This window comes from Plasmodium gonderi, assembly GCF_002157705.1.
Source record: "Plasmodium gonderi DNA, contig: Chr07, whole genome shotgun sequence".
NCBI lineage: Eukaryota > Apicomplexa > Aconoidasida > Haemosporida > Plasmodiidae > Plasmodium > Plasmodium gonderi.
This window is the reverse complement of record NW_021628932.1, coordinates 527,958-545,545: the sequence shown is the minus strand read 5'-3', so window position 1 is coordinate 545,545 and position 17,588 is coordinate 527,958. Positions and strand designations below refer to the sequence as shown.

General features: G+C 30.3%; 5 protein-coding genes across 5 annotated transcripts; all 5 read left to right on the top strand.

The window, feature by feature from the left end:
- Positions 1–1,112: 1,112 nt before the first annotated feature.
- On the top strand, positions 1,113–2,504 carry PGO_071020 (hypothetical protein, conserved; the record flags this gene model as incomplete). Its single annotated transcript, XM_028686975.1, has 1 exon — positions 1,113–2,504. The coding sequence occupies one exon, from the start codon at positions 1,113–1,115 to the stop codon at positions 2,502–2,504; it is 1,392 nt and encodes a 463-aa protein (XP_028542776.1).
- A 2,019-nt stretch (positions 2,505–4,523) lies between these two features.
- PGO_071010 (hypothetical protein, conserved) lies at positions 4,524–5,774 on the top strand (the record flags this gene model as incomplete). The annotated part of the gene is made up of 1 exon (XM_028686974.1): positions 4,524–5,774. One exon carries the CDS (start codon positions 4,524–4,526, stop codon positions 5,772–5,774), a length of 1,251 nt encoding a protein of 416 aa, XP_028542775.1.
- Positions 5,775–7,592: 1,818 nt separating this feature from the next.
- Positions 7,593–12,068, top strand: PGO_071000 (hypothetical protein, conserved; the record flags this gene model as incomplete). Its single annotated transcript, XM_028686973.1, has 1 exon — positions 7,593–12,068. The coding sequence occupies one exon, from the start codon at positions 7,593–7,595 to the stop codon at positions 12,066–12,068; it is 4,476 nt and encodes a 1,491-aa protein (XP_028542774.1).
- Positions 12,069–13,894: 1,826 nt separating this feature from the next.
- PGO_070990 (inhibitor of cysteine proteases) lies at positions 13,895–15,492 on the top strand (the record flags this gene model as incomplete). Its single annotated transcript, XM_028686972.1, has 2 exons — positions 13,895–13,961; positions 14,459–15,492. 2 exons carry the CDS (start codon positions 13,895–13,897, stop codon positions 15,490–15,492), a joined length of 1,101 nt encoding a protein of 366 aa, XP_028542773.1.
- Positions 15,493–16,651: 1,159 nt separating this feature from the next.
- Positions 16,652–17,494, top strand: PGO_070980 (hypothetical protein, conserved; the record flags this gene model as incomplete). The annotated part of the gene is made up of 1 exon (XM_028686971.1): positions 16,652–17,494. One exon carries the CDS (start codon positions 16,652–16,654, stop codon positions 17,492–17,494), a length of 843 nt encoding a protein of 280 aa, XP_028542772.1.
- Between the last annotated feature and the right edge of the window lie 94 nt (positions 17,495–17,588).

Here is a 17,588-nt window from a genome sequence, read left to right as displayed (position 1 = left end):
ATATGAACGTTAGTCTGCTTCATTCGTGCGTTACACGTATGCAGACACAGACACACACATACACATGCATATATATGTACAAGCATATATGGGTGTTCGATTCACAGCGTGGTTAGGAGAAGGAAATTATATAACATTATAAAAATAAGCCTAAATAGAAAAGGCATAGGAATCCCTTTTGTGTGACTACGTCCGAGGTAGTACAATATCACTATACCTCTAAAGCTGCATCGTCCAAGTTATATCGTCAAGGTTATATCGTGACATGCCCTCTCGCCCCTATGGATATGCCAATGTAACGTGAACAAGGTTAAATGAAATGACTCAAAAGATCATCACCCAGGGGAACGAAATATGAGCCAATATTCACACATACGGGAAGGATTAAAAACTACTTATACTAACAAGAAGAACAATCGTTTTATTTTTATTATTAGAAGTTGATAGATCCATATATTTTATTTTCCCTGAAATTGGAAATGTAAAGGATTCACCAGTGTAGAAGAAAAGAGAGTGTTCGGGGATTAATGTTACTTCTCCGAAATAGGCTACAAAGAGGTGAAAAGCGGACAGAAAAAAAAAAAAAAAAAAAAAAATAATCTTCGCTTAAATGAGAAACTTTTTTTTTTTTTTTTTTTTTTTCTATACCGTAAAACTGGAAAATAAAATATATGTATATGTACACACGTATGTAACATCAATTTTTGAGCATGCAGGGAGAGGGATAATTAAAGTTCTACATATATTTCCCACTTGTGTTCACAAAATTTGAATGCTCCAATATGTACATTTTTTTTTTTTTTTTCATATTTTCATTTAATGTCTCATACTATTTTATTTTGTTTTTTCCACCTTGCTGTCAACTTGTATGCATAATTTACATTTTTGCAATTCTTTTCCCTTTTTTTTTTTTTTTTTGTTTTTGTTCTCCTGAACTGTGTATTTGTGCTTGTGCGCTTAGTTGCTTTGATTGTAATTAGCAACTTTTTTTTTAAAACGTGTGCATATAAATATATATACATATATAGATACATTCATATACATATACACGTATACATATATACATTTTGTATTTTTTCGCTATACCATTTTTGTTTATCGCAGGAGACAAAATGACTAGATTATGTTCGCTCGAAACAGTAGTAATAACTTGTCTTATACTTTTACTTAATAAGATAAGTTCAGTGTTGAACCTCGAGGATGTGTTTTTCAACGGAAACTTCAGTGTCAATTTATCAAATATTTTTAGCGAGAATCATGTGAAAATAAATGACTTGAAAATAAGTACGGCCTACCTTTTTGATCTTCCACCTCCCCTAGATTTAGACTTAGCGCTATCAGCCCTGAAAGGCGTACGAAGTATCGGGGTGAGAAATAGCAATGTTGAAAGCAAAACTAGAGGGAGTGATAGGGGGAGGGATGACGGTTTTATGGAAGATGAGATAACCATAGAAGTAGAAAATTCTTATGTAGGAGAACACATCCAATGGAACAAGGTATCTAAACAAAATTTCTTTAAAATGGAGATGCAGAAAGAGGATGTGATGAAAGGTATGCCGATGCCGTATGAAATAAACAACATTGCAGATGCAATTAAAGAAATAAATTTTTATTTTAATCAGAGGCGTAATGGAATATACGAAGAAATTGTATATAATGGAACGCACATACCTGATATATATACAAATGTATTTATAATTATTGTAATATCATTTATGTATTTGTTCTGCTTTAAAACAATATGTGAAGGATACACGAGGGGGAAAAATGCAGCAAAAAATTATATACCTAAAGCATCAACTTTGTTCTTCTTTTTTTTAATATTAAAAAATGTACTAAGTTATTTTCCAGCTATATTGTCTTCTATTGTTTGTTTAATCATAACGTTTTATTTTTATTCAATATCAATGAATCCATGTGAACAAATATATTTTTTGAAAAATTCTACCATAAAAAAAGAACCCATAGGATGGGTTCTAATTGTATTTGCAGAATCTATAATAATTGGAAATATCCTCTATCATTTTTTCTGTACCCCCCATATGTTACTAATATTATTAAGGTACATACCAAGTGAACTGTTGGTAAGATTTATATGTTTTCTAATACTATTACTCATAGGATATACTATATTCTTACTAATGATAAGTAATTTAATTTCAGCGAAGAAAGCACAGAATTTTGTATTCTCATTCACATCTTCTTATTTAATTGTGTCAAGCTGTACTTATTTTTATAATCTCTTAGTACTGAGGGTGTTAAAGTATACCAATATATTTCAAATAGAACCAATAATGTTTTTTTCTTACGCTCCAAAATTTGTTTTTAACATTCAGAATTATATTGCCCTACTTACGATATTTATACTCACGGCTTTGTCTATCTACATACCCAAATTCATAAAAATCAAGAAAGATGGCCTTCGCCATGAAAAAAGAAACAAAGAAGATTCAAGCACGGGAGGGCACAACAGGTATGATATTATTCTTAGTTCTTTCTCTTAATTAAACTGAGCAGAGAAGCAGGGATAGACCAAAAACAGGAATCAGTATTACACTAGATACCTGGAACCACAAAGCTAAGGAGTGTAACTTTCCATACCATCATTTAGTAAGGATATACGTAAAAAACAACATATAAGCCCATATGGATCCCCATATGTCAAGGCACATCCGTTTCGATTGTTTTTACAACTGATGTGGTATTATGAAGCATGATACAACATGGCACCCACCCCTGTTAGAATTTGTTCACCTCGTATGAGGTTTATATTTTCAGTTTCGAAGATTTTGTGATATTTTTTTTTTTTGTGCATAATTTTTAATGCCTAAAATCATATAGTGGTGAAAAGGGAACTTCCATGCATTTTTACATAATTTTTTTTTTTTACAAAGGAGAACTGAGTAAACAAATTGTAAGAGAGAGCAGTTTTTTTTTTTTTTTCTTTTTTCTCCCCCACGATTTCCCTATTTGTGATATTGTGATTTTTTTTTTCTTTCTTTCTTTATTTATTTAATTTTTTTTTTTTTTTTTTGTTAATGCAACATCCCTCCCTACGAAAGCTTGTTTTAACACATCAATGTTTACTAAAATGTCAACATGTTCTTTTATTTTTTTCCCCCCGCTGCTTGCCAATTTGTGGACTCTTTTTTTCCCGCTATTTTTTTGCCATTTTTGCGCTACATTTCTGCTAACTTTTCCGCTATTTTCTTTTTTTTTTTTTATTTTAACTCTTCCAAACATGGTACAACATTCCCTAAAACTTCCCATATGATATCATCATAAACTGTAAGTGGAAAAAAAGCAGTTGTAGGCATTGCTCAAGAGAGGACGAAAAAAAAAAAAAAAAAAAAAAAAATTAAGAAATAAAATTTCCAAAAGAACGTCCATGTATTTATTATAAGAGAATATGTCCGTATTTTTGCACACCTGCATGTTAATCTATCTCTTTCCTGGAATCATCATTAATTAGTAAAATCAGAACATGGGGGTAAAAAAAAAAAAGTAGAAAAAAAAAAGTAGAAAAAAAAAATAGAAAAAAAAAAGTAGAAAAAAAAAAGTAGAAAAAAAAAAGTAGAAAAAAAAAAGTGGGAAAAAAAAAGTAGAAAAAAAAAAATAGAAAAAAAAACGTAGAAAAAAAAATGTAGAAAAAAAAACGTAGAAAAAAGAAATGTAGAAAGAAAAACGTAGATTTCATCATGTTCTGTACATAGTGGTATGTTTTTCTGTGAGAACAGAATATATAACATTAAACATGCACGATTTTATTCCGTTCAAATTTTGTTGCTGACGTTGGTAGAGATGACAAAATATAAGAAGAGGTAGTCTGAAATAATTTTTATGTGATTATACACGTTTGGAAAAAAAAAAAAAACAAAGTGCGTTATAGTACACTTTACATTATTTTTTTTATATTTTTTATAAACCATCTTGATTAGTAAAAACACGTGAACAGAGTTTTTTTTTTTTTTTTTTTTTTTTGCATTAATCTCGAGATACACATTGCAACAGGATATATGTTTCCCTCTAAGCATTTGTCACAATTGAACTATTCCCAACACACAGAACATGCATATCTCTTCAAGTATCGCTAAAAAAAAAAAAAAAAAAAGGGCACAAAGAATTAAAACTCTTGCAATCAATTGGACCAATATGAAGAGGAACCAATGCATGTTCTCACATACGCACATGTATGTACATAAATACATATATATATATAAAAGGGAGAAAGAGGGATGTTTGATTCTATGCTAAGGCCAACTTAAATGTAGAAGAACTGCAGTGTCCCCTCATTCCCCCTAAACTATTTTTTTTTTTTTTTTCGTGGGTTAATGTGCCAATAAATTGCTAACGTGAAACAAAATTTCCATGTTATAGAGATTTTCCCTTAAATAAGTAGATTAAAAGAAAGAAAAAAAAAACTGCAACAACGATAACAAGAACGATAACAACAAGAACGATAACAGCAAGAACGATAACAACAAGAACGATAACAAAATTAGCCGAATAAACAGAGTAAAATAATGAGGAAAACGTGTCAAGTGTGCAAACGTAAATTGTACCAATATGTGTGTCCTTCGTGCGAAATTGTTTACTGCAGTCTTGAGTGTTATAAAAGACATAATGATAAATGTGTGAACATTTTTCTGGACAACCAAGTTAAGCAGAGTATTAAAAATAATCAGTTAACAGATTTAGAGAAAAAGGAATTTAAATTCAAGTTAAAAAAGCTTTACGACAAAAATGTGGACACACTCAATTCGGACATAGGTGAAGCATGGGATGAACCCGAGGTTGAGTCGGATGAGAGAGAAGGCGACAAAAAGGGAGATGATGAAGACGAGGTTGAATTAGACGAGAGAGAAGGTAATGAAGAGGAAGACGAGGAAGAGGTGGGCGAGAATGAATCTGAACGTGTGGCAGATGAAGATGGACCCAAAGGGAAGAACCAGAATCACTTAAAAAAGTGGTGCATAAGCAACAGAAGGTATAAGGTTCTGACTGAACTAGCCAAAAGTGACCAACTGAAACTAGAAAGTCTTACGAAAACTGAACAGAAGCAATTCTTTTCATTCTTAAAAAGTAATGATATGAATTTATATTTCGCAAAGTTTGAACCTTGGTGGTTAAATTGTGTAATAAAAAAAATGAAAACACCCGAACACATATGTTGTGGTAAGAATGTCAGCGAAAATGTTATATATATAATTATCGAGATTTTATATACCTATTGTTATTTATTACGTATTTTTAATAAAAGTATGGACAATAAAGAATTATGTCATTGTTTTCTTTATTTATCTAGTTCGTTAAACAGATTTAATCTTCCAGAATCCAATGTATACAACACTATTCACAATTTATTTCAAAGGATACTAGAAAATGATGAATTGGCAAGAGAGAAAAAAATTCTATACAATGTTATAACGGACATAACAACTATTTTAAATTTAAAAGATCTATTTCTTAGATGTTTATATGAAACAAAGAAATTTTTTAAAAAAGAAATTAAAAAAATGAATTCCAAAAAAGAGAAAATGGATGACAATTCCAAGAGTATTAAAAAACATATTGCACTTTTACAGGAACAAAAAAACTTCAAATATGTAAATAAAAAAATAACCTTTCTCTACAGTTATGCCAATTATCATTATGACAATTTTGTACCTATTATGAAACAGCTTTCTCGATTCTACAATGAACACACAAAAGAGAAGAATTCTCTTGTTTCTAATGAGAAGAGGGAAATTGTGTTCTCAAAGGAGAACCTCTAAAAAAAAAAAAAAAAAAATCTCTTATCGAAATTGCACGAACAAGTAGACAATGCTTATTCTGTATCTCTAGTCTAAAGGTAAGTTTGGAAAAAGAGGGCCAAAAGAAAATGGGGTAAATCATAAGGGGAACTAAGTTAAAAGTACCAAGAGGTATAGTAGTAGTGGTCACTTGTAGCAGTATAGTGACCAGTTATAGCAAGAGGTTCTTCCGGAGTTCACATGTCGAAAGTATTCTGAGCAGAGGGAATTTACCACTATTTTACATGCACATGAGCGTCAACGTGAATCGATAGAGTTGATTTCTTTTTCCAATTTATGTACCCAATTTATGTACCCAATTTATGTACCCAATTTATGTACCCAATTTATGTACCCAATTTATGTACCCAATTTATGTACCCAATTTATGTACCCAACTTATGTACCCAATTTATGCACCCAATTTATGCACCCAATTTATTATTCGAAGTTTTGGGAGTGTTCATCAGTTTTGAACTGTTTTCAATTTTGAACCACTTTAAGTTTGATACTGCCTTGGGTTTGAATTTTTTTTTCTTTTTTTTTGGGAGGGATGGGCTTTTGCGCGTACTCTATGAATACTTCATGGGCTGTAAATTTTCTACATATGTTTGTTCATTAGATGAGGGATGTACATATATAAAAACCCTTATCAATATGTGTATATACCTGTACCATATCTATACTTGCATAATGTAACGCACGAATACACACTTTGATATCAAGTAATTCTTCTTATGAAGAGCCTCAGAAATTGAACACGTTCGATACATTAAAAAAAAAAGAATTAAACTTGCGTAAAATTTTAATCATACTTGAATTGTGTTTTGTTTCAAAGGTCAAGTAGAGAAGAATACACCACTTTAGCAAGGGTTTCAATAAAAAAAAAAAAAAAAAAAAAAAAAAAGTTTTATTTTTATTTTATTATTTTTTTTTTTTTTTTTTAGTCCACAAAATGTTTTGCATACATTACATGTATGTATAACGTTAACACCACAAGAGAAACAAAATTGTGCAATGGAAAGATATCTAGTGTAGTGTTGTTAATAGGGCACATATATAAACATATACACAAACATATACATATATATTTCGTGCCTTTTTGTGCACACGGGAAGAACCCATTCAGCAACACGGAACACAGCTACTTAAATGATGTGCAAATGTGTGTGTGTGTGTGTACACGAAAGGGTAGGTTCAGAAATAGGAAAGCAACTTTTTATCTTTTTCGCAGCTTTATCCCCCCGGTGCAGTGTTTTTGTCACAACTGCGGTAGTTACTACTACTATTATTTTTTTTTTTTTTTTTCAATCTCAATCCATCTTCCTACTGCAGCAGTTATTATTACTACTTTTTTTTTTCCTTTTTTTTTTTTCAAAATTATTCCAGCTTTGAACCGAAGATTCGTATGTTTCCCTTCCGCTCGCATTAAACTTGAACAAATTTCGTGACCCAATTATGTACACCAGTTGGTGGATACCTCTTTACAGTTGGGCTATTCATTTGTTCATACCATCATCCATTTCTCGCCAATTTCGTGTTCACTTCGCGTCAATTTCGTGCCCATTTCGCGTCAATTTCGTGCCCATTTCGCGTCAATTTCGTGCCCATTTCGCGTCAATTTCGTGCCCATTTCGCGTCAATTTCGTGCCCATTTCGCGTCAATTTCGTGCCCATTTCGAGCCCATTTCGCGCCCATTTCGAGCCCATTTCGAGCCCATTTCGCGCCCATTTCATTGCCCCTTTTTTTTTTTTTTTTTTGGAAGGGGTTATAAGGTGTGACTGAATTGAGGAATCAAAATGTTGGGAAGCGAAAGTGGGGATAAGGAAACTATCCAAGTGACATCGAGCTGTTGGCTAAGCAAACGAAAAATAAACAACATTAACAAAAAACAAGACAATTCAAATGAAGGAAATGCAATAACAATTCCCAATTTTAACATATGTCTGACGTCAATAGCCTTACCAATTATAAAATTGAAAAATGATTTAGATCGTATAAGTGAAAATAAGCAAATAAACAGACTAAGAGAAAAAAGCATAATGCAGAAGAAAAGAATACGTGATGTGAATTATCCCAAAAAAGATGAAACAAAACAGAATGAATATGTGACAAATGATGATGAAATATGTTCCATGCTGCTGAGAAGCAAAGCTTTTAATGAAACCTGGAAACTTGTAAACACTTATATGAACTGCTTTATATATAATTATGTTAACGAAATGATAGATAAGCAAATAAATTTTCTGAATAAAAATCTTTGTCTCCTTGATGATAAGCTATCCCTGCTTATCGTACGAACGCAAACATGTCCCTTCCTACATTTGATGCAATATAGGCTCATTACACAAAAAGTTAAGCTTCTCAACAATATCACAAGCGGGACATGTAAAGAGAATAATGAGGACTATTCACACACCTTTACACGGAAAACATTAGACAATCGAAGAGTCACATATATGCTTCTTCAAAAGAAAAGGGAGATAGGATCTTGCATCATCAATGTACACACACAAGATAATGTAGAAAATATAATTATGAGAATTATAAAAAGAATGAATCGAAAATATTTTATGAAAATTGATAAGAACAATATTAACGAATTATTTCAAAAAATTGTAAAAAAGAAGAGAGGAGTACTTATTATATTTTTGAAAAATTATATAAAATTAAAAACATCCGTATTTAGTGCTCTTTTACTTTATTTGCTACATTTGAAAGAAATTAACTCCATAAATATAAGTGTCATTATTACTAGCAATTGTATACTCTCAGCATTAACTAATTTGGATTATTTTGTAAAACAAAATGTGCATGTAAATATATGCAATTTGTATGTAAATTATTACAACTTGATTGAAAATATTATTTTCAATCCACTTTTTAACAATGTCTTGTTTAAATTAAAAGAGTATTATTCAATTGTTGATCAGCTCTTTTATTTAAACCATGATATTAGTTTCCTCAAAATCAAGTACTTTTTTTACATGTTCCTACGAGATTTTTATGATAAAAAAATACTTTCATTTCTCAATGTGCCTTTAACCTATTTCTGTGAAATCCGTTATGAGGGGAAAATTCAAGACCAGCAATGTCCAGAGGGAGGGACGAAATACACCATGCCTTTTACCACATTTAAGAAAGAACTACTTGATTGTTTAAATTTGATCAATGTACACGACATTCGAAACAAATTTATTTTACTTCTCTATGGAAGTAATTTTTATGATTCACATATTGATCATTTGAAATCCAAAGGAAAGCATCATACAATCTATCATATTAGTGATTTTCCTATGGGAGGACGCTGTGTCCGTGGGAAATCCACAGAGAGGGGGAAAAATATCCCTGTACAGGTGATTGATACTAAGACAAACAAAGAAAGAAACACATCCCTTTCACATGAGCAAAGTAAAACTAAATATGGAAATCGAAATAACGAGGAAATTAATCCACAGCTCGATGGCAAAAATGCTATCCAACAAGTTGACATGATGAAAAGAAAGAACGAAAGACCGCGGAATAACGAGCAAAATGATCAGATTAAGGTAAATATCCATTCAGAAGAAAAGGAGAAAATTTCAAAAAAAAGAAAAAGAAAAAATGAATTTTTTTACAATTGTATAAGGTACCTTAATTTTGCGAAAAATGAAGAGAAGAAAATGTGCTTCATGGAAGAAGAAAACTACACTTCGAGCAATCTAATTGGAAGTGGTGAAGAAAACGATACGTGTGTGCAGAATTATCAAGACACTTGTGTAGATCATGAAAATTGCAAAAGTGATTTACCAAATGATGTGATGAGGGAAACATTCATGCATGAACTAATTCATTTGATGCAAAAAGACACGATAAGGAAAAGACTAAAATCAAGCGAAAATTTCAGAAATTTTTATTTTCAAAATTATACATTACACAACTTGACGGAAGGTTTATCACCAATGAACAGAACAATGAACAGAAATTTCACAGAAGATTGCAATTGCTTAAAGCAATACATTATAAACTACCTGATCGATCATATAAAATTGGAACATAATTTTGATACCTTAAAGGTACTTAGGAATGAATGGAAAAATAACGAATTTGTGAAAATATACAAATATGAAAATATGTTGTCAAAAATGGAAAAAATAATTATTAACAGCAAGGTGGAAAAAAAAAATAAAAAAAAAGAAAGCACAGCAAAATGTGGAAACACGGATAAAATTTCTGGCAGAAATTCAGGAAGAATAATGAAAAATGAAGAAAGAGAAGGAGAAGAAAAAAAAAAAAAAAAACACCAAAAAATCGCAATGCTCTATTTGCACAAATGCTTAGTAAAGTCAATCAGCAAAAGAATGATTACTCTCTTGTTTAAAAAAAAAAAATATAACATATGTCTTTTAATTATTAACATGATTTTAAAAAGCATACCAGCATATTCATCACTAAGAAAAAGGATGCAAATTTTAAAAGAATTTTTTAAAAAATATGAACAGAAATTTTTTGTGTACAATGTTAAGGATCTTATAAAAGCAAATGACGAAATAGAAAAAGAATTTAAAGAAATGATAAACGCTATTTGTGACATTTTGATAAATCTTTACATGAACAAAATTAATGTGTTAAAAAAAATTTTAAATGATATCTCTACTTTTTTGAAAAGCATCACTTATATACTTAAATTCGAAAAATACTTAAATGAAAAAGAATTTTATGCATTGAATTTTTCAACATTTGTACACAAACTAAACATTTTAATCCGTCTTTTCGATCTTTTTAACAATTTAAAAAAAAAAAAATGTAATGATGCAATCCATGCACAAGAGCACAGAAATTGCAATGAAAATTTGGTTCATAAAAACGTTTCCAATAAAGACAGGGACTCTTCAAATATGACAACTAATTCGTGTTCACGTTCTATCACTCATGATGGCAAATTTAGCAAAATGTTGACTCCTTTGTGGTGTAACAAGGTTCATGGAAAAGAACACATTGACCAGTCTTTAGAAATGAATAAAGCAAATGAGGTGATAAACACGCTTCACTGCAGTGGTACCAGTACTGTAGAACCAAATGAAAATAAAATGAATAATACATACGTCATCACTGATATAGGAGAGAACGATAATTCAAGCAATTTCATTCAAAACAAAGTTAAGAATAACGAGATGGTTAACTTGTTCAGAAGAATGGACGACACAGATATTGATCTAACCCTCATTGAATTTATTCTAATCTTTTTTTGCGAATTTTTTTATTTCCTCCTAATGCCCTGTATATATTTACTTCCCTTGATCAATACATGTATAGCACATGATCATTCAGCTGATGCGTGTGATGTACTGAACAAGAACTTACAAATTAAATTGTTGCATGTGCTTTATTACAACAAGTTAGAACTAAAAGATTTGTATAGCCTCCCCCATACATTTGCCTCATCAAAGGTGAGGCCCCATAATGAAATACCAAAAAATAAGGGTATACAAGAAAAAAGTGAAGATTTTGTGGATAAAACTGAACTGGATATTCATCTATCCAAAAAAAAAACGATAACAAGTTTTGAATCCGCCTATGAGTTGCACAACATATGTCAAATGGAGGACATGGTAATTATATTCCACATTATTCAGAGATTTAACGCAAAATATATTAACATATGCAGCATGTTTATTGAGTATATCCATGCAAAGCTGAATCTAAGTCATCAGGGAGGTGGCAGAAAAGGGGACGCGGCGAGTCCCAATCGGGATCGAGAAAATAGAAACAGAGAAAGGGAAAGAAAAAGTGAAAGAGAAAGGGAAAGAGAAAATCGTCAACCGGACGGAATGGCATTGTACGAGTGGTCTAACCTCGACTGTGAATCGTTTCAAGGATTGTTCTACAATTTCATTATTGCAATAATGTCTCTTTATAATTATTTGAGAATCATACATATACCATCTTCCTTTTTGAGGGGAAAAGGCGAAGTAGAATTATCAACATCTATCAATTACAATGAGAAAAGTGTCAGTGATGATGAAGAAAATCACGTAATCAGCACAAATGAAAATGGGAATATACAAAATTTACAACATGATTCAAAAAAGCTAACTGTATTGTGCACACCTGGAGGACGACGACATGATGTTCTTGAGAAGGAGGCACAACTACTCAATCATAAAGAAGTAGTAATTTCTTCCCATGCATATGTAAATCAGAATATGGATCAAAAATACAAAAATTACATACTGGACATATTGGGTAACATTAATATAAGAAAGATAATATTTGGAAGGAGTTACATCACGTGAGAGGGTTGTGGTGGTGAGATGGTATTAATAAATGCATAGCTGTCTTTGCACAATTTTTTTTTTTTTTTTCCATCACCTCATTATTACGGATTCACAAAGTGAAATGCATGTATTGAATTTTAAAAAACATTGGACACCATTACACATCTTAATTGAGAAGCTTTTTGCATGTGCAAATTTTTCAGACAAAGTAGTGTCAGACGGAATTTTTTTTTTTTAGCAACATTTGTATGAACTAATTTTTTGTCCAATTAGGAAAAAAAAAAAAAAAAAAAAATGAGCACATTGAAGTGAGGGAAAATTTTGCGCCCAAAGAAAATACCATATATTGGAAATACATACACATATATACACGTACACACATACATATACATATGTTGAAAATAGGAATATAAAAATGTGATTGTTTACACAAACGTGCGAGCCAGCGAATGTTCTCCCATATGATCTTACCAAGTGCACATAACAAATTTTATTTATGGAAAGGAATGTCTAACTTATCCCCTCCTCCTATTCTTATTTTATTTTGCTCATTTTTCATTTAACCATTTATAAAGTACATAAAAAAAAATAATGTTGTAATTGTAAAGGGATAGGGGGAGACATGTATTTTTTGTAGAATTTTCTATAATTATTTAATTAAATCATTCCTTGTATATAAAACCACCAAAAAAAAAAAAAAAAAAAAAAAAGGACATAATAGTTGGTCTCTAAATAGTATAAAAGTTGACACCATATTTTTTTTTTTTTTTTTTCCTTCGTTTTTATTTTTTCATCCATCTTAACAATAAATAACTAATAAACTTGTGGTCCGTCAATTTTTCACCCTTTAAAATTTTGTTTAAAAAAAAAAAAAAATATAAATATGCTTTTACTGGTGATAACACATACACCACAAAAGTTATGCATGCTTTGTAACAATAAGCTTGCTTCTTTGTCGTATACTTAAGTGTAAATGTGAATATAAATGTAGTATATGGTATTATATATACATAAGTAAATATATAAATATATATATATATATATATATAAATGACATGCACATGCTTATTTATTTTACCATCCCATTCTCCGTCAACTGTAAGTCACTCTTTTTTAACGTATAACTAAGCAGTAAAATAATTTTTGAGGCTGACAATTTTTTATAATCATTTTTTGAAAGTGCCCTTAAATGCATGCAGGCTTTTTATTTTTTTTTTTTTTCCCTTGTTGCCCTTGTCCTTTTGATGGCATTTTAAAACAAAAAGTAATATAAAGGCGAAAATTATTACATTTTTACATGTAATATAATTAATACATATGAAAATTATTTGTACTATAATTGTATATATTTGCTATTAGCCTTTCTTATTTGTTTGAATTATTTTTTTATTATATAAATAAAAAAAAAGAAAAATTGTAAACTCATTGAAGTACAAATTACAAATCCTTGTTTTTTTTTTTTTTTTTTTATCCTTTTTGCTTCCCTTTTTTTTTTTTTTTTTCTTTTTTTTTTCCCTTTTTTTTTTTTTTTATCCTTTTTTCGTCCCCTTTTTTTTTTTTTTATCCTTTTTTCGTCCCCTTTTTTTTTAATCCCTTTTTTTTAACCTTTTTTTTTATTTTTTCTAATTCACTCACACTCCTATTTTTCATAACGTTTATATAATTACGTACAGTGTATACTTTTAAATATTTTGTATACATGTACATATTTATATAAAATATACACAACTATTTAATTTATTCATGTTTAACATACGACGTCAACCCCCATTGGGCCCAACGCAAACCCCATATTTGAATTAACAAAAATAAAATATAAAAAATAAAATTTTTAGTTTTTCAGCATGAAACCTTCAAGCCTCCTTTTTTTCATCGTAAGTTCATCCATTGCTCACCTATCGACGTGTTCAGGTAAAAACACAAACAAAAAAATTTTTTGAGATAATACAATTCATTAAAAGCTCACCCATACGGCATGCACACGGTCAGCTTTTCGCACATAAAAATTCTCCAGCACATTTTGAACATTTGTGTTGTTATTATACATATATATTTCATGTACACATACGTATTCATATACATACATATTTCCCCATGTATGCTTATATATAATTTATCCACTTTTATTTGTGAATTTTTTCATCTTCGTTCAACAATATTCACATAAACTCTGAAGGGAAGTTGACATGCATAAGGCTCAACGTAGCAGTACAACACGTCCCATATTATACTGAGTTTTTTTTTTTTTTTCCAACACATCTTTGTGAAAGTATCCAACAGGGGCCAAACGCTCCCCATTGGAGTTCCTCGATGTTTGATTACAAACTGTTCATAATTACACAACAGAATCTTCACAACGCCGCCACAACTTCGTAACAACTTTGTAACAACTTCTTACCACCGCGCAGACGAAAACACGTACTCCTTTGACATAATCAACAAGAACAGTTGGTACAGCATTGCAAAGAAAATATTTCAAGGAAGGACCCCATGCAATTTCACCGTTATCCCATCGAGTTATGTGAACAACTCAGATGCAGTAGATGGTTCGGGTGATTCCGTTTTACTGATAAGAAAAAAGCTTAAGGATACAGAGCAAGTGAACAGCAAAAATAGCGATAGTAATAGTGACACCTCGGGTGTATCATCCCATTCGGATAATAAATCCTGTTGTAATAAAGGAAAAAAGTTGGAAGAAGAGGAAGAATTAAATTTCAACAAAAAGTACGAGGGAAAAGAGTACGAACAATTTAGGAAAAATTTGTCATTTATAGAATCATCTCTACATAACGAACCCACATCAGAAACAAATTCAAAGATGGATAATAGCTATACGGGATCTCTAAATCATGAAGAGAAAAATGATTTTAGCATTCCAGATGAATACAAGCCACAAAACATTTCAGATATTCTAATAGGTGCATCAGAAGAGGATCGTACATATGAATTGAAAGGGGATGAACCATGTGATGCTAATATGACGTTAGGGGAAATTATAAATAGAACAAATGAACAAACTGTTAATTATACCATTGATGTGAACAAAATATTATGCGTTCATTTAGAATCCATTGGTGGAAATGGTTACCTATGGGCCCTATTAGGAGTTTACAAACAAAAACCAATAATCAATCCTGAACAATTCCCAAAGAAAAAAATTACCAAATCTTTTTTTTCAAATGAAATTTCTGTGACACAACCAAAATCTGTAGAAAAAAAAAAGACAGACAATCCAAATTCATCCTCGTTAAACTCACAACAAGGGAGTGGAAATCCACATATAATTAAGCCCTTAGGAGGATTAGTTGGTGGCTCATCAATGCTACAAAGTAAAGTAAAGGCACACAAGCCTGGAACCTATTACATCGTATATGCATATTATAGACCCTTTGATCCAACTGTTCATGCAAATACAAAGATTTTACAATTGACTGTGTCATAAGAAGTGGTTGTTTTATAGTACGAGAGATGAGGGGAGGAAAAAAAAAAAAAAAAAAAAAAAAAAAGAACTTATTGATTGGGGATATTTTTTTTTTTTCTTATCCTTCCCTGTATTTTTCCCAATGTAAAGAAAGAGGGACATATCGTCCCGTTAATTATTTCTCTCCGGTATAATTGATTTTTTTTTTTTTTTTTTTTCTCCCAATTTATTTCTTATTTTTTTCTTCTTTTATCTTTAACACATTTAGTCTTACGCAAAAAGATATGAAAAAAAAACTTTGTCCCAAAATCTATATTTATTCAATTATGAAATATTTCCTCGTGTTTTTACATTATTATTTTCATTCACTTTTTTTCGCAACGAGATAAGTAATTGCCATATGTTTTCTATATTCATTATGGTACGTTGTGTAGAAAGAGGGATAAACGTGGTCTGATATATACACATATATATATTCTTCATTTAAAATAGCTAATATGTGTGCAACAAATGGAAGAAAAAAAAAAAAGAAAAAAAGAAAATACACAAAACAATGAATTTAGCAAATATTACAAACGCGTTCTACTTATGGCACAAAATCCGCTATAACAAAAAGTGCTTCCATAATGTTGTGCTATTAATGTAACTTTTTACCACTTTTGTTCCTTTTATTTTTTTGTGCAACATTTTGAAATTTCGTTACTTTTTCGAGGAAGCGTAAATGTGTGTGTTAATGGGAAACATCAAAATGGAAAAAGGAAATTTTCAAGCTTTACTCCAAGGGTTGGAGTGAAGCATAGTCCAAATGAAAAAAAAAAAAAAAAAAAAAAAAAAAAAGGGATATAGATAGAGATATAGAAGTATAGAGGGAGAGAAAATATTTGAAGAGAAATAATTCGAACTGTGACGGGGGGATACTTCCATGGAGCGCGGTGCTGAACATCCAAGATTGGTGAGAAAAAAAAAAAAAAAAAAAAAAAAAAAAATCAAAATTCCCAAGTTCCATACACAAGGTAGTAAAAAAAAAAAAAAAAAAATTAAAATATTAAGTAAACGTGTACAAATATACTAATAAGTTTACATTGGGGAAAAGGTAAAAGTTGAAAAAATGAAAACCACAAACTCATTATTAGTGGTCCCTATAACTAATAGTCCTATGTTGACTACGACGTGAAAACAGATGGATGCAATAAAAACATTCATGCCGGTTGTTGTTGGCTCGTTTGGACTAACACTAAGTTCTTACTTATTTTACAAAGATAAAAAAAAAGAAAAATGGAAACATATCGATGGATATGTAGATGATGTTGTATTGAAATATGGAAGTAATTTACTTCAAGGGACATTTTACCTTAACATAAGGTACTTTTTTTATATAAATAATGAAAAAATTGAAGACAGTAAAGAATACAAAATTTATGTTCATCTTATTAAGAACAAGAATAAGAAAAATATAGAGACAAATGAATACACACAAAATATTTTTCAACAAGTTAGTAAAGAAAAATATATTAAAATTTGTTACAATCCCTATGATGTTAAACAGTCGGAGCCTTTAATTTATATTCACGAAAATGAAATTATTTCAAGGGAAAAGCTAATCAACAAAATGAAAAATAAATTTAATCGTATAAAAATTGGTGCAGCTAAAATGGTTAACCTAGATAAAGTCATGGGGAATTATTCTGCACATGATAAAAGTGCACAAAGCATAGATGAGAAGAAATCTGCCAATATAAGCGAAGATATCTCATCTGATAAAACAAATGAAAAAAAAAAAAAAAAAAAAAAAAGTTCAAGCAATCCAACAGATATACAAAATGAGCTTCATGCAACAAATAATAAGGAACCTTCACAGAGTACTAACAAAAAAACAATAAGCGAATACGACATAAATAATATATTTCCATTCTATATGTTTTCGTGTAGTCTTTTCTTATTTATGTCTTTTTTTTTAAAAAAAAGAATTCACTTTGTAAGAAAATCCATATTAGAACAAAAAAGAAATATAACAAAATGCTAGCGCATTTTTTTTTTTTTTTTCCTTTTTTGGATAAACCTTTTTTAAAACGGAGCATAATAAACAGTGCGTTACACACACACCCCATTACCTACGA